This window comes from Dermacentor silvarum, chromosome 1 (assembly GCF_013339745.2).
Source record: "Dermacentor silvarum isolate Dsil-2018 chromosome 1, BIME_Dsil_1.4, whole genome shotgun sequence".
Classification (NCBI taxonomy): Eukaryota; Metazoa; Arthropoda; class Arachnida; order Ixodida; family Ixodidae; genus Dermacentor; species Dermacentor silvarum.
The window spans coordinates 336,085,560-336,110,936 of NC_051154.1; the positions used below are offsets into that span (position 1 = coordinate 336,085,560).

Genomic DNA, 25,377 nt, shown 5'->3' on the forward strand with positions numbered 1-25,377 from the left:
AACCACGGCAGCAGGCAGTCGATTCCATTCTAAAATGGTTTTGGGGAAAAAAGTGCTTTTGAAAAGCTTAGTTCTACAACTGTTTTCCCTAACCTTGAGCTCGTGATCTGTTCGTCTGGATATATAATGTGGCTGAAGAATATATTTATTGCGGTCTATTCCAATTTGGCCATAAAATATATTGTGAAAAAGTTTCAAGCGTAATGTCTGCCTTCTTTTTTCTAAAGTGTCCCATTTTAATGTTTGTTTTGCAGTAGTAACGCTAAAGTTTCTCTCATAGTTGCCCATTACATACCGTGCTGCTATATTCTGAACTCTCTCAAGTTTATCTCGGTCGGTACACGTAGGAGGGTCGCATACGGTGCATCCATATTCTAAAATGGGTCTAATATAGCTTTTGTACAGAATATCACGAGCCTGCTGTGGAAAGAGTTTTGTATTACGCCGTAGAAATCCTAACACTTTGCATGCCTTTGCTGTAATGAAATCAACGTGCCTGTGCCAACATATGGATGGCGTGAGAAATACACCCAAGTACTTGTACTCGGAAACAGTCTGCAATAGGGAACCGGATAGATAATATACTGCTTCTGGCATACACTTTTTAGTAAAGCGCATGTGGACAGTTTTCTGTGTGTTTATTTCCATATGTGACTCTCTGCACCAGTTTTGTATTTTAACTAAATCATTTTGCAAAATAACAGTATCGGCAATGCTTGTAATTTGTCTATATATTATCAGATCATCAGCAAACAATCTCACGGAAGAAACAATAGTGTTGGGAAGGTCATTTATAAATGTTAAGAAAAGTAATGGGCCCAATACCGAGCCCTGGGGGACGCCAGACGTTACGCGGGCCGCACTAGATTTCGCACCATTTACCAATACATGCTGAAACCGCAAAAAAGGTATTCCTGAATCCATGCAATTACTTGTTCATTGATATTAAACCAACGTAGTTTACATACAAGTAATGTGTGATCCACCAGGTCGAAAGCTTTTCTAAAATCTACAAACACCGAATCAACACAAGAACGAGCATCCAGTGCACCACAAACTTCATGAACGAATTCTGTTAATTGAGTTGTACAGGAAAGCCCTTGCCTGAAACCATGCTGTTTCGGATTGAGGAGGTTATGATTGGTAATGTGTGCCATTATGTGACTGCACAAGACGTGCTCTAATACTTTGCAGACAATACTTGTTAGAGATATCGGTCTGTAATTGTTGACTAGCTCGCGAGGCCCCGATTTATACACTGGCACAACGCCTGTTCATGTTTTCCTATGCGTGCGTGACCCCTGCTACGAGTGCATGAACATCTCTTCATGTTTTCCTATGCGTGCGTGACCCCAGGCTTGCTAATTAAATTAGTAAGCGAATCATTACTGCAATTTATACGGCCGATAAAGCTATGAACCTCAATTCGTTTAGATGTCTGATCATTTGCTCTCGCAATTGTACTGTCATTATGCGCAATCATGACGCCCCCAACTCACTCAGGAACACCATTGTCTTTCAACAACTTCAACTAGAGGTTTCATCGACTTCCAACTGCGACTGTGCACACAGATGTAGAGTGACGTCCACTGCTGTGTAGAGCGCGCGAGCGGCCGGCTTTGGTCTGCAGGGTGACACGTGGCCGCAGTTGCAGGGTCCGAGATAGTGTGCCCAAGAGCATCCGCGGCCTTATAGACATGCAGAACTGCTTTTCATGAGTGGTGACGGTTGAAAAGCGCCTTTGTTTACCCAAATCTGCACTCGGCCTGAGGACGCTTGTGCCACCGAAATTGCCATAGAATGAAACGTATGGGCTGATAACGCGCACTGATCCTTTCACAACAAATGATGCGCGCTCACGGACGGTTCGAGATAACAAAGCTGCTTACGAACATCACCTTTGGTTAAATGCAACACGCGCAAGTTCGCACGCTTATTAGGCCGTGCATGCTCCTGGGCACGCTACCTCGGACCCAGCTACCGCCGCCAGGTGCCGCCCCGCAGAGCAAGGACGGCCGTTCGCGCACTCTCAAAGCAGTGGACGGCACTGTACAGTCGCAGTTCCGCCTTTTGGGTGGAACTGCGACTTTTAATGGATTAGCATTCTTACTGTACTTCAAGAACTTCCCGACGGCCATCTCTGTATGTTTCTATCTATGTATATATCTCTGTATGCTTGTATCCGTTTTCCCGGCAACCATGGTCACCATGTACTCCGTGGTCGAATGGGTAGTGCATCGGGCTTCGGTACTAAAGCAACAGGGTTCGAAACCGAGTATCGGGCCAACTTGGGTCACGGAGTGTGTGGCAATGTGTGCATACTTGCGACTCTTCAACGAACCACTTTCACGCCAACATGGGTCACTGTAGACGCCGGACTAGACCACTGTTCGAAGAAACGCTTTGACGCTGACGTGGAGTACTTGGAATGTGTCACTCGGTCTGGGCTTGTCTCCAATGAACGTGTTCATTGCGAACTTGCATCACTGGGTATGTGCCAGTAGGTGCGTGCCGCTCTTCAGCGAACGTATTTGACGCCATCTTGGGTAGCTATAGGCATGTGCAACTGGGGTTCTGCCACATCACAATGACGAAAACGACCCCTTAAACATATCCGATGCTGAGCGGAATCAAACCCACGTCACAGGGGTTCCTCAAGGACAGCTGGCTACCCATGCATTAGCAGACTGCGCCACACATGACCTTGGTATGTGACACTTTTGAATGAACGCATTTCACGCCAACGCTTCAGCGAGCTGCGTCATGAATGCACTAGGCTTGTGCCGCTCTTCAATGAACGTCTCGCTAACTTGCGTTGCTGAGCATGTGAGCCTGAGTGTGCGGCAAGCGAGGGTACAATTCTCAGCGTCCGCAGGCACCGGCGTGCCACGCTTCTCGTCTCGGATGCAATGCGCGAACTTCGCGGCAGTGCCACCAGATCGCGCAGACTGTCCAGTATGAAGCGGGAGAGAGGAGCCCGGTGGCCGCTTCACGCGTTTCTCAGCGTTCTCACGCGCCGGCGCGCCATGCATTTCGGAAGCTACGCGCTGCAGGCTTCGCGGTGGAGACTACGCTAGATGGCGTCGGGTATTCCTTGGGAAGCCCGAAAGAGGAGTCCCGCTGTAGTACACGCCTCATACATGCCTCGTTTCGAAAGCATCAATACGTTTTGTAGCTGCGTAGATTCTATATGCTAATGCTAACGCAATACCGTCGACAGTCATCGTGAGACCGGTTCTACCGTAATTTTAAAAAATCAAACTATGGAATTTGCGTCAAAATATTCGAGTATATTTTTAAAGGAAAAATGCAATTTCCGATTGGAATCTCCCCATACGCAAACGCCTGTGAAACATTTCCTTTTCTCAAACCATATTTTTGTATTCTTTGTCAGAGTCAGCGAGGGGTAACACACACTTTTTTCTGACATATCATGTGTCCGCAAGTTCTTGAAGTACCGATGCACTAGACAGTGCAGAACTATATTCATGGGTTTAACAGATCGAATGCGACCACTGTGGTTAGTTACGAGAAATATCAGCGTCATGGCTGAAAGGTTTTCAGCGTTGCATGCCTGGTATACATGAACGCAGAGGAAAACCAGGACGCACACAAAGCGCTATGTATATGTCCTGTTCTTCATATAAGTCTTCGTACTATTTTTGTGCTAGGCTAAACGCTTTGGTGATAAAGCCAAAATCCCAACCCAGACCGGCCTCCTCCCGAGATAATGATAACAAAGATTAAATGTAAATAACTTTACCGTGCGGTCAATGGCAATTGAACGTGCTAAAACACGCCACAATAAACATTTTACAGCGAAGATGTTTATGCCTAGGGTTCTATGCATTTTTCGTGTCTTTCGACAGATCTGTGTGTGCAGAAACTCAGCTCCCGAATTTGATGCAAAATCGCTTCATTCTAAGCAAAACCTTAGACGTCTGATTACTTGTATATGCATTTGAATAAATTTGTTATTAATAGGCACCATTTTTAAGACCAGTACTCTCTGGTAGATAATAAGCGTTTCTCAAAGGTTTACGGCTGTGCGGCCCGCGTCGGCCATGTCTGTTCACACTGCCCTCTCTTTTCGTCGTTACAAGCTCGTGCGTACCTAGTTTCCTTCCGCTCTCCAGGGGCGGCGGTCCCGTCGTGCGTTGTCGGCATGGAGGAAGCAAAAGAGGCTGCCGTTCTACATTTTGAATTTCACTTCTCTCGTCGTAATGGGGAGGCCGCGTATAGTGTGCACTCCCGAGGTGAAGCGCGCCTACGAATAGCGACGGCGAGAACAGATGCGCGAATGCAATTGGCGGCGGCCGGCGGCAAACATGTGAAGATCGTTCCCGAGAGGCCAGCTGCAAGCGGCTCGCCATGGAAGACGACGCAAGTCGTGTGCTCTCCATCGTGTGCCAAACAGCTTCGCTGGTCATCTACCTTCACAGAGGGGAATGACTTGCGATTTTTTATGTCAATGACATGTAGTTTTTTTTCTTTGCTGAAACATGATAAATGCACCGTGGCAAGACAAAAAGTTTTATCTTCATGTTACATGTAGTCATTTGCAGGTTTCTCGGATGCGTTCATCCTTAAGTCTGATAATATCGGCATCTGTTGCCTTAAGTTTGTTGGTCAATTGTAGTGCTTTTTAGAGAAACATAACTAAGGTTTGATGTTCATATTTACAGGCAATTGCAACACTGATTCAGTCATACATGTTTCCACGCGTTTCAAGGTAGTTTTGTCATGCGCGAAGAAAAAAAATTACTCTTGCCTACTTTTACATTCCTTTCGTAGTTATCGTTCACGAGAATATGAGAGAGCCGTTTACAAAACAAAAAGTTAGAGGACACGAAAGGCGCGAAAGTGTCGGATAGATCACTTACCAACCACATTTATTCCGTAGTTAGCTTAGCTCAGTTGCACACTCAGTTGTACTCGCCTACATAAGCTCTGGAATGGCGTAGAAATTACCATTTTGTGTGTACTTCACGTCGTAATCCCTACTACAATGTGCGCATAGACATTAATTTTTGCTGAGACAGGCGACGTACCATTCCTTCCACTAACGAATGAAACTGCGAATTGAAGCACTTCAGCACGCTATTGCGGTGATTCTGCCACTGAACAGAAAAAAATTATTGACGCAAATATGGGGAGATCAATTATAGATTATACCGATTATTTAAGCACCGTCTGTGGCAGACAGCATAATTCAAGTCCTTGAGCTGCATTATTCAGAGGTGGACATTACTTGTATGGAAAATCGAAACATACATTAAACTAATCAACTCAATGTCACGTCAATGTCGGTGACGGCCAGCCGCCACCGACATCGACGTGATGTCACCCTACTAACCATTTAAAACTAACCTGCCGAGGATGACGAGGCCTCCTTTGACAAAGATGGGTCTTCCTATCGAAACATTGGTCACCCTTTCTGAGGCACTTTATCCCTGTTTATAACCTTGATATCTATCTGCCAGAGGTGATTTTTACAAATTTGTAACACTTAAAAATGGTCACCCCTTATTTCGAAGCAAGGTGTGCATCGGAAATAGGTGGTTATCTTTTGTAAAAACTTCGTATCAGTGGTTGGAAGACTGATTGGCACACCTGATTGGAGATAACGTGTGTGTATGTGTGCGTGTGGGTGTGTGTGTGTGTGTGTGAGTGTGTGTGTGTAGCATGTACAGCATCTGCCCTTGCTGCCAAATTTAGTTGGAAGTCAGCGCTTGTGTCTGTCTCTTCTGTCCATGTTCCGTCCGCTGGTGCGCTGTCTTTAGAACAATAAATATTTTGTCGGGGCCATTACGTCTGCAAAAGGGTACATCTACGACTGTAGCATACTTTACACCCAAGGTATCCACTACACATAGATCCTCCCGCCAATCATATCTCGTTAAATATTTTTAATGCTATTCAATTCAAACTCTATTATTAGCGCAAAATTTATAAAATTTCTTCTGCAGCACAAAAAAACGTACTGATGGAAAAACTGCAACTTTACTTTTCACGTCGCCGGTCAAGTAAAAAGCAATGAGATTGCCATAATGTCACTAATTAATAGGTAACCGAATCATTCTCTTTGTGGGTGAACAAACGGAATCCGCGTGAATAGCGTTTAAAGGAGAAAGTCAACGACTCTAGAGATGATGTATAATGCTTATGCAACAACGACGTTACATGTACAGCTTTATAGCATCCTGCTTTCAACTTCACTGCGGTTCTTCCGGCCAGTACAGTTAGCAGCAGTAGTGAAATAAACTGAGAGTCGTAGGTATTGATGCCGACACAACTGTGATTCACAGGTGCATGACAAAGAAAACAGCGAGAAGCGCGACTATAGCAATAACAGCTGCATTGCTTGGATGTACGTGTGCGCAATAGATGCTCACAAGCGACATGTGCACATGGTATTTACGTTAAAATGGGAAATGGCGCATCGCTGGAAATTTATTGCATGTTTGTGCGGGCATGTGTGGGATTTGGGTGTTCGAATAAGGCCCGTGCATGTACTAAAGGTGGCAACATTCCTCCTCTCCTACCCTCGCTTGACGCGCCTTCGCTCACTGTTCCCTTTCTAAGTTTCCTTGCTTTCATCGTGGTGATCGCGCTGCACAACACCACGATCGCTGTGATCGCAGGATCCGCGATCCACACGATTGTCGCGACTGCGCGGGTGCGCGGGTGCGCACCGCGATCCAGAGCAACTGTCACGCCGCCGTCGCACACAAAACAAAAAAACAACAAAAAATATCCCAGCTTTGCTCGAAAGGCGAAGCATCGATTACGATAGCAAATTAGTGGACAAGTATACGAACTAAGGATAGTAGTTTTATAGGCCATACAAATTTGTAAACATTCGTTTACTGACGAAATTAAGCACGGTGTAACGCATGCACAAGTAAACTGGAACGCACCTGGCTCGATGACCGCCGAAACTCCCTGTCAAAAGCTGGAGTGAGGAGGCGCGACAGCAGCAGCGAGCGAATTGACCTTCCTGCCATCTCTCCCTTCAACACAAACTAAACGTCGAAAGCACAGCGCACACGAAGCTATACCGGCACTAGTTGCACTTTTTTACCACCGCAGATCGCTTTGAAGGCCAGGCTCGCGCGGCCTCGCACTTTTTCCACGTCGCAGATCGCTTTCAAGATACGGCGTCGCCGAAGTAACACGCCCCCCCCCCCCCGCTCTTTTTCGCTGCTGTCAAGCAGCAGCTCGTGGATGGAACCTTGTTCTTCTGTAGGAATCGAACCGTCCCTGAGCGATGCTACAGCACTTTTGGGAGAGAAATGCTGGTAGGCGGCCATTCGCCATTTTCTTGAAGGCGTAGAAATTTTCATCCTCAATCATCACAACGTCCATAACTGCGCCCTGCGCTCGCTAATGTGAGACGGTGTCGCACACACAGTGCAGTGCTTGCGTCAGGCGTCAAATACATCTGAGTATACAACTGACATCCGCCACGGCATGAAAGCCGAGAACACAGGGGCAGACGTCCTTTCCCAAAGGCCTATAAACGCTATCGTGCCCACAGAACAGGTTGATTTTTCCACTTTGACGGCAGCTCAACGTAAAGTCGACGAGCTAAAGAACCTGATGAATGCAACCACTGCAATGAAATTGCATTGTCTGCCTATTACCGGGTCACAAGAGAACATTTGCTGTGACACGAGTATTAGCAATGTTCTCACATTTGTGCTTTCTCACCTCCGTCGCCAGGTGTTTCAATCTTTGTACACAATCTCTCATAAAGGGATCCGAGACACTAAGAGATTGGTCACAGCAAGGTTCGTCTGACCATGTTTAAACGCGACCTCCGGCGTTGGGAACGTGAAGGGGTTGCTTGTCAGCGTTCCAAGATACAGCGACACACCTTGACACCACTAGGAACACTCTCGAAGCCGGATTCCCAATTCGACCATAGCCACCTAGTAATCGTTGGCCCGCTACCACCTTGCCAAGGACACAGGTAATTGCCAACATGCGTGGATAGATTCACCCGCTAAGTGGAGACCATTCCTATACCGTGGACATCCCAGCCGAAACAATTGCCAGTGGCTTCCCTATGCCACGCTTCGGGGTGCCTTCCAACCGTGGCAGGCAGTTCTAATCAGATTTTCGTCACTAGTAACACACGGCACATTAATGCCTTTCGCATACGCACAACGGTGTACCATCCCATGAATAATGGTATGAGGGAGCGCTTTCACGAGCCTATATTCAGGGTGTTTCAGCGAACACTCAAAATTTATTTAAGGTTGCCTGTCGCAGATAGCCCAATTCTAGTTAATGAGCTGGTCTACTCGAAGAGGCGGACATTATTTCCACAAAAAATTGACATGCATAATCGACTAATTAACAAAAATTCACTAACTAAGTTTTTAACTAAATGAGGTTGACATGCGGGAGAAAAATGAGGTTGACGTGTGGGAAAATGCCATGTACGTATAGTGTAGCGGAAACTGAACACACAAGGAGATATATACATGAAGACGGGAACGTCTTTCTGTAGCCTTGTGTGTTCCGTTTGCACTACACTGTACATGATGCCATACCGTCTAGCGCATCAGTCTATCACTGGGAAAGTATCCGCTGCATGTTCGGTTCCAGGGCAACTCTATTTGGCGCCGAAGGAATTGAGGTTCTTGTCGGATCACATGTCCAGAAGCGTTTTTCGCTTAAGGGTACTTCGTCAAACTTCAGCTCGATGCCTGTGAACAGATATTCGCCAATGACAACTTTTCCGCGTCTTCACGGGCCCTGGGGACTACTTCATCTGTTAATTCGCATAGGGTGCCCTGCCAACTCAAGGGTGCTACTCTGCGCAAATTGTTTTCCTGTTCAATACGTGAGGAAAGCTTGCATGATCGTTATCAAATTGTCTGAATAGCCCAGTAAAAGAAGACCGGGAAGTTGAATTGTGCTACATGCTGACAGCGTAAACCACAAGGCTATTCGACCCATCTGCGACCCATACACACGTGTTCCACATGACATGTTTACAGCTGAAGACAAGGACAGCAAAAGAAACACGAACAACGACGCGGGCGGTGTCGTTCGTGTTTATTTAGGTGTCTTCGTTTTTACTTGGTGGTAAACATGGCATGCAATAAAAACAACTGGGCCAAGTTCAAGTTCTTCGAAAGCTTGTTGCTCGAACGGGTTCCACAACTCACCTGTGATGAACTCGGCTTTTTGATGACCAAGTCGTGCACCTCTGCCACGAGAAAACTTCCAAGTACTGCAGCCACCAGGAGAAAACTCACAATAAGAGACTTGTGTTGGAGACGATTAGCAAATGGGGTTATATCCTGAAAAGAAAGTTTATATGAACTCAGAAGTTGGCTAAATTCAAGCATATTCTAATTCGAAAATTACACTAGGCAAACCAATAAATTAGTGCACCAAAACGGTCACTTTCAAGTCATTTGAAGGGAGCCCTTGCATCATTTTACTACTGTAAATGGCAAATACTTCTGCCACGGCTGCTTTTGGTAACCTAGTATTTCAAAAACAATTTTAGATGTTTTCTATATATTCTAATACACTGTTAAATAACATCCGTGATCGTAACTTCTCAATATTTACGTTTTCAATGCAAGCAAGCAGTCATTAATCAAATGTTCGTAGTTCTCTCCTTGTGTTAAATACATAATCGAAATTAAAATATGGACACTTTTATGTCGTGAACAATTCAAACTGTTGGCCTGAATCATTTGCTTTCAAAAATGCTTCTATGCACGCAGTTAGCAATCCACATACTGCTAAAAATATAATTTCTTGTTAGAGCTTTATGATGAATAACTCTTGTAATGAACGAATGAATCGTGCCTTCAGCCGGTGTAAATGCTACAGGTCGACAACGTGGAGATATCTGAAGTCTGACTGGGTCGTCACCGCAAATATTGCTCAGACCTGGCCAAAATACATAGCCTGGCGCAGAACTTACAGTTTCAACCTATGCAAGCAGGCGGTGGTGGCTGGTCTCAATGATCTGCTACTTTTAGACGGTCTCCTGGCACCAATTTTTGCGCTCGGTTTTGAAGTTGCGGAAGGGTAACAACTCTCGAGCTTAGTAAAGCTGCCTCTACAGCCTTTTCTGCAGGATAATACTTCGCACTCCCGCACATGCCTTCCTTTGTTGAGCCTAATCCGAGTTAGTGCACAAAACGGTATAACGGCTTGCCTCTAGGTACATGGGCTAAGATATTAACTAGAATTAATCTAGTTTGCCAGTGCATCAGTAATCATCTCTTCCTCCCAGTTGGTACATTCACAATAAGCATTACGTCTGATATAGCCATGGTAGTTCAGAGGCTGTCATAGCACATCGCGCTATTCTTGGCGGTTTCTCCTTGCCAACACTATTTTCAATCAGTACATACGTCAGTACTCCTTCACCGCCAGAAACGTCCTGTGCGTCGGCCAATGTCAGCAATACCCACTATATCGGAGCACACCGTTCAGGCTAAACAGTACGGTCAGTGCTGTTCGCATGGCGAGCTGCAGTTGGAAAGTTGCTACAATCTTTTGAACATCTGGGACAAGGATATACAAACCTATAGTATATCTCGCATTTCACAGCACTGTACAGCGACAGCGACTGCCGTTAGACAAAACAATACTTACCGACACGCACTCAACGAGCAGTGTTCTAGATTATGCTCCGGCAAAAGTGTGCCCATTTCTATACTTCGCCTATAGTTATGTTGCCCTGGCAGAACATTCGAAGACATTGTCAGCAACTTTGGAAACTCACATGGAAAAGAACGTCTTAGTAACTAAATGCGTTTCTCATTCTTGGTTCACGCACGCCACTAACCACCATAATTTTGCTTTCAAACACCGGCTCCGTGCTGGCATTGTCGAAAGGTAGTAGAGGAAGTATACCAACCTTCGGATCGACGACTGTCGTGAACAGCCGAAAGGCGTCCAGCACGCATGCAGTAGACTGCAGACCCAACAAAGCCACCACGAATGCTGACGGTGGAAGACATCGCCGCCAGCGCCGCCACACGATAACCGACAGGAGAATCTGCGGATCAGGCAAATTGTTGCAATTCAGCAATTAAACTTTTCAATAATGAAGGTTGCCTGGTCAAGGGAAAAATGTAAAAAAATCTAGGGTTAATTCGACAAAACATTTCGTTGAGAGTTCTGTTTGCCAATACCCCACAGCAATCGCTAACGGCATGTCCAGCACAACGCTCGTCTGAAATCTGCTTCTACGTGCAAGGATAAAATTTTGTGAATAAGTGCCCTTAACACTACCGGACGCTACCGGATTGTTAATAAAGCAGTTCAGAAAAAAAAGTGAGAATGGTGAGATGCGACCCGTGGTACAAGTAGCTTTCAATACATTTACCCTCTACATAAAGTTCCCTTGATGCGGCAAAAAAAAATACTAACATCTAAATGTTCCGCGTTTATTGTACATATGGACGATCTGCGTTGCTCAGTGCAATTGCCACCACTTGAACACATTATCGAACATATAGGTGCAATATGGAGCTCCGACGCCACTCAACTCACCAGGGCCGCGCTTTTCTACGCGCTCTTGGCGAAACCCCGGACTCAGAGTTGGAGCCCGCACCATTGACGCCACCGTTGGAGACACATACGCAACTGGTTGACTCACGACATCTGCCAGGGCGCATGGACCCGCACCGCCACCCATAGCGAAGAAAGTGCTACTCAAATTGGCTCACAGAGAGTCTAACCAGCTGGAACCCTTGCGCGCCCGACAGTACGTATTTGGTAATCATCAACATCATCATCATCAGCCTATATTTATATCTGCTGCAGGACGAAGGCCTCTCCCTGTGATATCCAATTACCCCTGTCTTGCGTTAGCTGATTCCAACTTGCGCCTGCAAATTTTCTAACTTCATCACCCCACCTAGTTTTCTGCCGTCCTCGAGTGAGCTTCCCTTCTCTTGGTATTCATTCTGTAACTCTAGTGGTCCACCGGTTATCCATCACACGCATTACATGGCCTGCTCAGCTTCATTTTTTTACGCTTAATGTGAACTAAAATATCGGCTATTCCCATTTGTTCTCTGATCCACACCGCTCTCTTCCTGTCGCTTAACGATAGGCCTAACATTTTTTGTTCCATCGCTCTTTGTGCGGTCCTTAACTTGTTCTCGAGCTTCTTTGTTAACCTCCCAGTCTCTGCCCCATATGTTAGCACCGGTAGAATGCAATGATTGTACACTTTTATTTTCAACAGCAGTGGCAAGGTCCCAGTCAGGATTTCTCAATGCCTGCCGTATGCACTCCAATCCAATTTTATTCTTCTGAATATGTTTTTCTCATGACCAGGGTCCCGTGTGAGTAATTGACCTAGATAAACGTACTCGTTTACAGACGCTACAGGCTTGGTAATCAAGAACCACCAACGTTCGAACTACTGGCTGTCTGTGACGCACTGCCACGAAGCCGTTGAAGAACCTCCAGCTACTTCACAAATTACAACATATACCGACAGTCAGGCGGCGGTGCGCGTATTACGAGCCTCCCAACTGACCCCATCCCAAGGAAGATAGCACAGGCAAGGAGGAGGCTGCGCACGGTGCACGCAGTCGAAACTCGTGTATGGTGGGTTCCCGGCCACTATATCGTGAATATCGCGAGCGCGATACTAACCTTAAACTGCCGCAGCGACGTAGCAAATTTTGTGTCCCTGCAAAATAACGGAAACGAAGATAAATCCTCCCTAGAACAACGACAAAGGCGACACCAGCTGCGTGAACGCCTACAACATACGCCGAAGGAAGATCCACTGCCTGCAGACTTGTCGCGCGCGTGTCAAGTAGTCGTGCACAAAGCCCGAACCGGTACTGCACTGACGCCGGATGTAGTTGCACCCTGACGTGCACACAAGAAAAGAAGACGCCTTCCGGGCAACTCTAAGGAAGAGCTACCACCTATACAAACAAGTTGCCAAGCGTGTAAAACGGCAGTTGCGCCAACCACCAGGCGCTTGCTGTGGGAGTGCCCAAAGTATTCAGTCCTCCATCGAAAGCAACGGGGGCAAGTGGCCAGCTTCGAGTAGTGGATCCGTCCCTCGGCGGAGGCCGACAGTGTCCTGCGAGCGCTGTTCGCCTTTGCTGCGGAATCGGGAATTATCCGCGTTGTGTAACCATGCAGGGAAGCATTCCTCAGTGACTGGCCCTATCCTCATCTCACAATTCCCCAACTCCAATACCCTTAATAGGCCTATGAGCCATCCCTCTTTCAATAAAGATTTACCATACCATTGCACATGCTTCAAACCCGCCGACTTTACAGGCGGATGATATATGGTGGTTCTCCGTCGCAGTATGCCACAAATCACAAAGGCGTGAAGAAACTGGCAAATTTGAGTCTTTAGGAGCAGTGTTGCCTGCAATTTTTGTAATCCCGCTGACTTCAGCGATTGTGAAAAAACGTTAAAGGGGTCCTAAGTAACCCCTTGGGCTTGGTGAAAAAACATAGTCAGATAGCTTATGCTGCTGTGAACTACTCAGGTGCCTGCATTTCACCTTCGAGCCGATTTATCAATGCAAGACTAAGTGCAGTTTTAGCAGCGACACCTGGAGCATGTATTATTACCGGCGATTTCAACGAGCATAATCCGCTTTGAGCAAGCTTACAGATGGATTGCCGAGGAAAAGGTGTACTAACCTTCGAGTCGGAGCATGAACTCTGCTGCCTAAATGGTGGAAGTTCCACTTTTCTGCGGGGAGTTACATGCAGCAGCTGCCTGGACTTAACTCTTGTTACAAGATGCCTCAGTGCCAGTGTGAAGTGGTTTCAGGAGAATGAAGCGCATGGTAGTGACCACGTAGCAACTTATATTTTAAAATCGAAGGCACTGGCATGTCCCACTTTAACACAATATTGAACGCATCGACTGGCCGAAATACATGTTGTTACGGAGATGTGCCAAACGACTCAGCACTGTCTACCTGGAAACATCGAGGAGTTATATAACTACGCTCTTCAAGCCACAAGCATTGTTAAGAATAAATCCGAAATTTCCTGAATTCGAAGCGGCATTGAAGCGGCTCCGAGCAATTCGCCGTGGTGCGGAACGACGGTGCAAGCGCACCATGTCCATCTACGACTTAAGGGAGGCGAGACGCATGCAGAGGAAGCTCCAGCGTCGGATCAACTTACTGCAATCTCTGAGATGGAATACTTCCTTTGATTATCTTGACCCACACAAACTCCTGTCACATGTATGGCAAACGGTGCGCGGTCTTCGAACATTGCCGCAACAACGCCACCCTTTCAAATGTCTGGCTCTCTGCCATGGTCGCTGAGATGTCGATGTAGCATAGGACTTCCATTCGAAGGTTGCTGGTCAACCGTGCTCGTTCTCCGCACATGGTCCCCGTGAGGTTCCAATCTCGCGGGATGCTCGTATGGACAATAGGTTTTCTACTGAGGAGTTGCACGCGGCATTGGCAGCGTGCAGACGTTCCTTATCGCCTGGGACTGACGGGGTAACATACGCAGCTCTTTGCAACCTCGGTCAAAGAGACCGGCAAGCTTTTCTGGACGTGTACAACAATTCATGGCGTGGAGGAGTCGTTCCTGTTGCTTGGAAGTCCAGCCGCCTTGTCCTTCCGCTCAAACCAGGCAAATCACCACTAGACTTGACGTTTTATCGTCCCATTGCTCTGGTCAGTTGTCTAGGAAAGGTGATGGGGAGGATGCTGCTGGCAGTGCTGGGCAGTGTCGACGATATATTTCTTTTAGACACTATCTTCGATACTAATTGCCTATCTTGTATCTGTATCATGATACGTCTTGCAGGACGTGTTTCAGTATCTGTATTTATGAAAGAATGTGTCTTGTATCTTAAGATACAAGATACTGCTATCCTAACATCACCGTGCGAAACTATAAACGTTGGCTAAACTCAGCTTTTCAAGCTGATACTGCTGCCACTAAGCCATCTAAATAAAGCTAAAGGCAACGACATTCGTTTATCTTTCCGCCAGAGGCCTTCAGCGAGGGCACGCATGAGATCGGCGCATCCCTATTGGTGGAGCAGAGTCACGTGGTGGGTCTCGCGCTGTCTCAACAAAAACAAGCGCGCGAACGCCTGCGCGCAGCCAACCTTTTGTTTACTTGATTTTTGGTTTTGCCGGATGAGGTAAAACTCCACAGCGGTATTTGCGCCATTATGCAGAGGCTTCTTATTGACGTTCTTGTAGTTAGATGGCGACCCGCTAACTAGTCGGCAAGCACAGCCACGGCTCCCATCAATTACAAAATCAACAACCAAGAACCGCTGCCAGTGCATCGTATCAAAAGCTTTCATGTTAATCAGCTAAAGCAATCCCAATAAATTGTTTCGGAATGACAATGTTATACTTTGAGTAAAAAAGGCAAACATTTTGAGAAACTAAGAGACATTATTTTTTCAATTGAAACAAGGTTGGTCGGAGTCACGGTGGAAGGTGGTGGGAGTTAAGAAATTTTCAAGCAAACTTTTTTGTACATACGCGTTTGCTGTTAGATTTTATAACATAACAGACTGGTGGACTAGTTGGTATTGCGCGTTAATAGTTTTTAGCGCAAAGAAACGCACGACACGAGAGACGGCACACAGAACACAGCGCTGTTTCCTGTGTGCCTTCTCTCGTGATGTGTGTTTCCTTGCGCTAAAAACTATTGACATGCATTTTATAAATCTAAATAAGAAATTTGCGAACGTATCAAAGTACCTTAAGATTCGAATGGAAAGTATCGTATCGGATACAATAATTGCGGTAGTATCTTTTATTTGTATCTCAAATACTTGTTCCCGAGTATCTTGTACCGTATCATGATACAGTTGCAAAGTATCTTTGCCCAGCCCTGGGCGCTGACACGTCTAGAGTGGTATCTAGAAGATTAAGAGATTTACCCTGACGATAGGCATCCGACGCGGACGCTCTTCTAGAGCCAACGTAATAGATCTAGTCTCGTCTGTTCAGCACGAAAAAAAAAAAAAAGGCGAACGCTCGAACTAGGCCGCGCAAGACTTAAGACACAGCGAAGCTGGCCGATTTCATGGCGTTCCCTTTCCTTACCCTTTCCCTGGCCGCGTATTCTGAATCTGCTCATCGCTGCCGTTGCCGCTCTCGTACAGCGGCAAGCCTCGCTTATCGAATCGCCGCTTCTTCGGGCGTACGTACTATCTTTGTACGTCCCATGGCTGCATCTGATCGAGCGCCGCCGCGTACCGGCTTACATAGTCGTTGCTCGCTGTCGGCGCTTGCGCAGTACACAGGCGGTATGTTTCGCCAGGTGTTCTAGCAGCTGCGGCGTCGCTGGTTGCCATGGCTACGGCGCGGCTAGCTTTCTGTGAAACATCATACTTTTTACGGCTAGATTGAACAGCTTCGCTGCTAAAGGCCTCAGAAGACTGTCAGCGGCGATGTTCCTGGACGATAAAAGTGCTTACAACAGTATAACGCATGGAGCCACTTTGGACGCCTTGGGCGATGTCAGCCTAAGTGGCCTTGTTTTTCGATGGATATTAAGCTACTTGAAGGACAGCTAATTCTTTGTGCAAACAGAGGATGGTGTGACATCACAACATGTCACAACACCTACCATGGGGTAACACAAGTTGGAGTCTTGAGCCCCACGCTATTTAACCTCATGCTCATCGACCTGGTTTATTCCCTTCCGCAATCCGTCCATCTGTCGATCTATGCAGGTGATACATGGATTTGGTTATCAAGAGTGACGCATCCTTAGGTGTGTATCATACTTCAAAAGGGGCCAAACTAATATCCGGTTAGTTTCGATCACAAGATCTGGAGGTGTCCTCTGAGAAGGGCTATATGGCTGCTTTCATGCGCAAAGCATTTAGACCGTACGTCGTCAGAATTAATAAAAAGACGCACCGTTTTCGAGGAGTGATAATAGATCTAGACACCTCCTGGAGTTCTCATCTCTCCTACCTAAGAAAGAAGCTAGCCATGATAATCCATACGCTCAGATTTCTCGCGGGAATGTCATGGGGTGCGCCTGTGAGGGCGATGCTCCAACTCTATAACACACTGTTCCTGAGTCTCCTACGCTGTAGCTGACCTGTACTGGGTGGGACCGGTACGACCAACCTCCGTGCCCTCCAGTCGGTGCAAGATGATGCTCTGCGAATATGCCTTGGCCTTCCCAGGTGTACATCAAATGCCGCAACAATAGCCATCGCGCATGACCACTCCATCAATAGATACATTCAAGTCGACGCTTTAAGGATGCGCATCAGGCATTCCGCTCGACTTCAATCGCATCATATCGCCTCGCTTCCTGCCGCTCGACGTCGTTCAGCGTTTAGCAGGATTATCGCTAACAACCATGGAACCTTTCTGTCGAACTTCATGCCTGCAGCACGACCATCTCTGCCGCTGTGGTGCCTGCATCCAATCCAAGCCCTTCTTGTAATTCCCGGTATCAAAAAGAAAACGGAGATGTCGTCATTCACCCTCCAAACCGTGCTTTCATTCATGCATGAAAAGCACAGAAAACGCACCCACGTTTACAAGGACGGTTCTGTCTCCTCCAAAAGTTCAGCTGGAGCAGTGGTAATTCCCGTGAAATCTGTCACCATCAAATTCAAGACGTCTCACATTACATCATCGACGGCTGCAGAACTCGCAGCTATCCGTGCTGCTCTGGAATTTATTGGTCCCCAATCATCACAGTCATGGTCCATCTTTTGTGACTCGAAGGCAGCTCTCCAGTGCCTGCTGTGCCCTTTCAACCACGGACCTAATGCACAATTAGTCGCAGACATCCGACTACTTCACCATCACGCAATCGACCAGAGGCACAACATGATCTGCCACTCGATACCGGGTCACTGCGGAATTTCTGGAAATAGTGCGGATAACGCTGCTCGATCGGCCCACGACGCTGCCTGTCTAGAGAATAGATGCAGCGACAAGGCTTCGCTCCCTCGCACGAGAGCTTGCACAGACTTTTAGGAACACGAGTGCATTCACGAACGCCCGTCACCACAGATTGGATCCACGTCAGCAACTCCGTCTTCTACCAGGGATACCACAAGTGTAAGGAACCGTTCTGTGCCGCCTGTGCCTCGGCTTGGCATTCACGGACGCCTATTTCTTCCGCATTGGAATGGCCGACAGCCCTGCTTGCGAAAACTGTAGCTGCGAGGGGATGATCAAGCAACTCCGCTTTGACTGTCCCCGTTACAATGTGACAAGAAAAGTACTCGCGACCACACTCAAAAAACTTGACGATCGGCCCTTAACAGAGGAAAGACTTCAAGGACACTGGTTGTTCTATTATTCAATTAGTTGAATAGGTGTTTCGAGTTCTCGTGCAAGTAATGTCCACCTCTGAATATTCCAGCTCAACGACTATAATTATTTTATCTGCAACAGGCTATTTTTAAAAAAATGTCTTTACACTTAAAAAGGATCACCCTGTGTATGCGTCACTAGGTAGCATAGTAATTTTTATACATGTTCACAAAATTACAAAAACTGCAGCGTAATTAAACATGAGGACGACACAAACAAACGACACAAAAATAGAGTTCATTGAAACGTTTCACTAAGACCGCATTACACAGCCCAATGTACAATGGACAAGACTAGGTAGCAACTGCCACTAACTTGACCTCCATGCAGCTGTAATTTTTTTTCTGTGTGTTAGTAAATACATTGTATTATGTTAGTAAGGGTTTGTGAAGTGTAAATACTTCTTACCGTGAGATGTAGCCCGAGCTGCATCTCACGGTAAAAAGTATTTACACTTAACACTTAGAACACTTACACTTAACACTTCCACATAGAAGTATTAACCACTGACTTGTTCTAAAGCCCTAAAGGACAGAGACTGAACTGACAACGCTTCTCAGGCAAACAATCAGAAAGCAAACAGAACGCTTTAAAAATTATTTACGTAATTCAATTCCGTTACATTTCGTCCAATTACAAAATGAAAATTATTTAACCACCATGAGAGCGTTTTCAGCTTCCTATACTCAACAGGTTACCAAAACAATAGTTCAACATAGCATAAACAATGCAGTTTGAAACATACATGGTGGCACATTTAGCAGATGTCCTGACACAGTATTTCATGAGGTGCCGTTGTGCCTATACACTTTGAGTACTGGCAGTACCACATATGGCTTGGGCACATGTTACAACGAAGTGTTCTGTACGAAATATTTGAGCATTGAGACACAACATAGCATGGCGACATTTGTGAATTGTTTAATAACATCCTAAATGTCACTGAAGAAGAGTAGAGAAGCCTATATATACCTGCTTTAGGAGAACCAACACGCTTTTAAAAAATGGTCAGGTAATCTTACCAGAGAGAACGCCATGGCTAAAGTAGAGGATGCTTCTCGCAACATGGCTCCGCTGATGAAATTGTTCACTTTGGCGTCCTCTAGCATCAACCAGCCTTTCGCAGTGCTCAGTGCAGTGGACACAACCAGTAGCGCCTGTAGATGACAAGTTGTAATGTTACCAAGAATGTACTCCTGAATTGTCGGCCTGAATAAACGTCAAGTTCATTATATAGCAACAATTATACCAGGGAAATAGGGAGGGCCTACCGAGATATTTAACACTGAGCGGCACCGATAAAATAGCTCTGTTGTCGGGAAAACAATATTCACCACAGCAGAATATTCACCAACAAAGTTTTTTACCTAAATAGGCCCCATAATTGAACATTGAATCAGAAACATTACCGTTTATATTTCATTTACGGCAATACAATAATTAAGGCGTAGTCATTATCACTATATGAATGAACGATGCGACCGTCAGAAGTATTGGGACATGCTTGCTTGAACTCCCGCAGTGTAGACGCTGTTGGCCCACCCTCATTTGTGAATATCATCGGCCGTCATGCCGTTATTATTGTCAGCATGCAGTGGTATCTCTTGGAGAATAGCCAACGGCGAGATGACAAACCAAGGGATTATTAGAGCTTCCGCTTTAAGTGTTATGTGTTTAGTCCAGTACTTATTGTTTCAATAGTGAAAAGCTTTGACAGCGATTATATGTAAATTGCTATCATTCCATGTGAGGCGTAACCACCTCACCTCCCCCCTCCCCCTTTTTTGAGGCTGACGTAGCTCAGAGAGAGAGAGAGAGATAGAAAAGCAAAGAAAAGACAAGGAGGTCAACCAGAGGAAATCTTCACTTGGCTACCCAGTACAGGGGAAGGGGAAAGCAGGTGAGATCAAAAAAGAGAAGAATGAAAAATATAAAATTGTCTGTGTGGATGCTGTCGCACAGTCTGTAAAGGCGCCACGTAGTCATACACGCAGTGAATGTCCCACTGAGCCATACCACGTCCACATCGAGCGCAATCACAATGTGTTGCACAATCCAAAACGCTGCTATACAGTGGCATGCGCTGATGTCCCTGTAGGCCAGTGTGCAGAATTTAGCTTTTGTCTAAGTGGGCGCTAGTCCAGCTAGTTTAGCGTGGAGAAAAGCGCCAGTACTTTCTGGTTGACACAAAGGCGCCCGCAAAAAAGGTGCGCGATTTTTTCGTTGCAACCGGAAATCCGCAACGTACGGTGTTGGACATTCCTTTGACAAAGGAGTACGTATTTTAAAATGCTGCTGCTAGCCATAGATGGGCTGCAGTCCCGTCCTCGAGGTGCTGGTGCAAGTGAGCTTGCAGGTGCAAAGATAAATGGCGCTGCAAAGTAGGGGGAAGGTGGAGGGGTAGAGGAGGACGATTTTTGATGCCAACTACTTATACCTAGAACATGGAAACAGGGAAAACATAATACAGTATGTTTTAGTAGCACGAAACGGCCTCGATCCAAAAGTAACTGAGCGCGCTTTTACTCAGGCCTTGGGTTTTAAAGACTGTAGGGGTAAAGCTGAGAAATCTGAAGGGATATGGGTGATAGTAAAAGACAGCTGGAGGGATTGCTGGTGAATAAGCGCAGAAAATAGATATCGAAAGAAGGAGTAGTTTATTTTGCACAATAAGTAATTTAACATTGGATGTTTTGTTGGCTACAACCATGGGTCTTAAAGAGGAAGATTTACCTTTATTTATTTTTTATTTATTACAAATACCTACAGCGCCCGAGTTGGGCATTATCGTAGGGGGGTTAATTACAAACATAAAGGTCATATATTGAACTTCAAGAAAAATTTGCACCTTGGTGCAAATTCCGGTGACGCCTATTGAAATGCATGTAAAACGCTAAAAGGCTTTTGTGAGACAATCCCTGGACCAATTTGAATTATATTTGTTCCGTTTGGGAGACAAGGTTAATTTCTAGCGACTGTAGCAAGCAGTATTTTAATTTTGGGCCTGAAATTTTACACAATAATTGCCAAAAATTGGTCAATAATTGAAATAGATACAGGTAGTTAAAAAACCATAGCTTTGCACTAAGAAAGAGATATCGCAGTTCTGTAAACTACATCTGTTAGATAATCTAAAAGGACAAATTTGATCTATGAATATACAGCTTACGTGAAGGTGTTACAATGCCTACAAGGGTTTTGCATGAGTGCAATTTCCAAAGTGGGGGTATACTTTAGAGCATTGCGTAGTACATAAATTTTGCCCACGTTAGGTGTATTATTAATTGCAGTTTACAGATATGGTGACATCTTTTATTTCTCAGTTAGAGTTGTAAACTTTAAATTATTGGACTTATGTTCAAAAATTTTGCAATATTCAGCAATTTTTATAAAGCATCGACGGCCTAAATACAAAAATCTGCTGGCTACGGTCACTACTTTTAACTTTCTGGTTTAAATATAGCAAATATCACAAAGTTCGGCGCAGCGGTTGGTTAGAAAAATCTTTCTTCCCATAGGAGCCCCCCAGCTAATGCAAGAAGAAAGGTAAAAAAGCCGCGCTTGGTTACAATAGCTTCAACTCTGTTTCAAAGAGGATGCTCATGTGTGGAGTTCGTCCATCCGTGCATATGAGCTCTTTAATAAGCATGTTTACTGTGCTTAGCGCTTTACATTCCGATATTCAAATATAAAATGGCGCCACTCGTGAACTGTGGCACTCTAAGAACCAAAAGATGAACATCCGTATAATGTCGGTCATTTGAACATCATCGTGCCACTAAATGCATATGTATAGAGCCATCTAGTGACAAACAAAAAACTTCCTCAAGTAGCGCAGTTGCTTACGTTCACCATTCGCATTTATGTGAATGGAGCAGTGCAGGAACAACATGACATTAAGCGCTCGCCGCTTTTTCTCACATACACCAGCCGCAGGAATCGAAACACGCTGAAAAAGAAGCTAATCAGGACATGTGTTACATGCTTAACTGCGATCGAAGTGCGATGTGCCAACATTCTGTAGCCGCTTTCTAGGCCTAATGTGGTCCCGAATGTACGTCTCAGAGACTTTATTTATTTATTTATTTATTTATTTATTTATTTATTTGTTTTCAAATACTGCAGCCCTACTCATGTCTATTGCAGGAGTGGAGTACAACAAATACAAGAAACAGACGCAAAAAAGCAGCACATTAAGCTTACCACGCAAGTCCTCTGACAAAATCTGGCAGTGCCAATTCACAAACACATTCGAGTAACTCGTTCCAGCATTCGATAACTCTCGGGAAACAAGTGTTTTACAGCGTAATCTGTTATGGGCTCATTCCAATTGCCGTTTATGCAGTGGTGACGATGCCGCCCTGCGGTCGCGTAACCGCTATCACCGGAAACGCGAAAAAAGTACCCGATTCCCGCCGGGATCGAAACCGCACCCGCTGCATGGGAGCCGGATACTCTACCACTGAGCCGCACAAACACTTGCTATCGGAGCGCGGAAAATACCCGTACATAAGGCAAGCACGCAGGGGGAGACGACTCGAGCCTCCGCCAGTATGGTGGCGCTATCTAGGTAAAATGCCTGCAAACGCAGCGTCCGCAGGCGCAGACGACGCTATGTGATTCAGACGAGGCGCGCAATCAACGCGCTCCCGAGCTGCCGCGCCTCCACCAGTATGGTGGCGCCATCTACTTAAGGTGCCTGCAAAGGTGGCGCACCCGACATGTAAGTTGCAGTTCTAAGGCTTTATCGGGATCAGCCGACTGCTGTGCAGAGAGCACTACAAGCCGCAGCTCGCCGTCGTCGCCGGGCGCACAGTTCATATCATTCTCGTCAAAACGAGGCGAACAGACTGCCGCGAAGACCCTGTTGTGCGTGGCGCCCAAATTGGAGCTACTCTTGAGCCGCTCCTCCAGCTTACGCTGTGACTGTGCTGCGTGTGCCGCGCAGGCCTGTGACTTTTTTAAATATGTTAGCGGGAGCAACGAATTGCTTTACGTCGAGGCTGTGGCAATGTATAGTAGGAAAAGCACTGGCATACGCGAGGTATTCATAAGCGGATAGTCGAGGGAACAAGACGAGGGAACAATTGAGTGTAATATCTTCATGGAATTGGCATGTCGTCTGGTGCATAGAAGGAATGAAATTCGCAGTATTCATTGTGGACGAGGGCGAGAAATCACGATCGTATCGATGACAAATGAAACGAACTGGCTTCCTTTGTACAGATCCAATTCTGTTATTGTCGCACAGTTTATATAGGTTACAGACGCATAAAGCGTACTATAATACAGGGTGACTAAGCGTATTTTGACGATTTAGATAACGTTCGTCTTAAGTAGCCTTATTCGTTTAGTGCTTTAGATGTAATGTGATCAATATGCGGTGGCCACTGGCACGTTGTGTGTGAAAGTAATTCCGAGGTATTTGTGCACCTGTGCCCGGGGAACTATGGTGTGGTGGAAAGTGTGCACATCCTGTGATTAAAAATGGCTGTTCCCAAATGATACTACTACGGCTTTTTGAAAGTTAATGTGCACCTACCAATCCATACAGCAGGTGCAAAATCTGGGGAAGGAATCCTGAAGTAAAATGTGATCACTAGGAGAAGAAATTACCTGGTATAGGACGCAGTCGTCGGCACAAAGACCGACTTTTGACTTAATACTGCTGGGAAGGTCATCTATGAATGTCAAAAATAGCAAAGGTCCCAGAAGAGAGCCCTGCGCAACACTTGATGGCACATTTGCTGTCAAAGACGAAGTGTAAATAAATGAAACGAATTGAGAGCGAGAGTAGAGAAAGCTAGCTATCCAATCAATCAGTCGATGATTATTTAAAGTTATGTTTAGTTTACTTCGTAGCTCATTGTGTATAACGATGTCAAAGGTTTTAGAAAAATGTGCAAATAACGCATCAATTTGTTTGCCAATATCCAGGTTGCTAGTAATGCCATATGAAAACTCCTCCAGTGGTGTTCTGCTGAAACCACGACGAAATCCATGTTGTACGCTAGAGAGAAGGTAAGTCAATTTTAGGTATTCTGATATATGCTTGTGTATGATATGCTCCTTTAGGTCTATACTAATGAAGTCTATATTGCAAATGCCGACGAACCCGCCACTGAGGGGCGCATTTCAATCGTTTTCGGCTTCTTGGAGTTCGAATTTACACTGATATTATATATCCGTCATGTGTAATATGAGCACAATGTCCTATTATAAAGATTTTGGCCAGCCCAGCGTTAGGCGCCCTTCTAATGAAGGCCGGCTCAATGCATGCGTCAACCACACTGATCCATTGTCGTTCTTAGGCATCTTGCGCTACACAGAATTCTTTATGTGCTGTAACTAAGAATGCCTCACCATCTTTTTCAGTAACAACTTTTTTTCTCCAATATTTTTTGAACTACAAAGTTTTAATCCGCTGTGCAATGCAATCTATTCTTTGTAACCTGCTGCAATACCTTCATTCGCCCGAAACAGAAAAAAATTACCCCATGGCCGTGAAATCAAGCACCTTGCAAGGTAGTTTCTCGAGGATCGATACATAGAGCAATAATATCCACCTGAAATACGACTCGCTGGTAGCCCAGGAAAAGGTACCACACAATATTATACTTACGCATGCCAATTTCATACTCCGCCTGATACATAGCAGACAACCTACGAAGGTTAAAAAGAGATTTCCCTCACTGCTCGCATTCCCGACCAATAAGCATTGCGTCACATATTATATGAAGATATAAGTACGTCTCATGTAATTTGATGAAACATTTAGCGGCATGTCGCCGAATAATACGCAAATATGAAATGCAAGGCGTCGCAGACCTCAACCTATTACCCAAAAAACAAGAGGAGTGATTAAAAAAATTAAATTATGGGGTTTTACGTGCCAAAACCAGTTCTGATTATGAGGCACGCCGTAGTGGGGGACTCCGGAAATTTGGACCACCAGGGGTTCTTTAACGTGCACCTAAATCTAAGTACACGGGTGTTTTCGCATTTCGCCCCCATCGAAATGCGGCCGCCGTGGCCGGGATTCGATCCCGCGACC

At 45.7% G+C, this 25,377-nt stretch overlaps 1 protein-coding gene across 1 annotated transcript in view; it reads right to left on the reverse strand.

The window, feature by feature from the left end:
* The window catches only part of LOC119443683 (ATP-binding cassette sub-family C member 3), a 203,301-nt gene that overhangs the window by 166,894 nt on the left and 11,030 nt on the right, over positions 1–25,377 (reverse strand). Inside the window, exons 2-4 of the mRNA XM_049660466.1 lie at positions 19,346–19,480; positions 10,901–11,041; positions 9,183–9,317 (exon numbers count right to left, since the gene is read on the reverse strand). Coding sequence (XP_049516423.1) covers positions 9,183–9,317; positions 10,901–11,041; positions 19,346–19,480 — 411 coding nt within the window. The remainder of the gene's footprint in view (positions 1–9,182; positions 9,318–10,900; positions 11,042–19,345; positions 19,481–25,377) is intronic.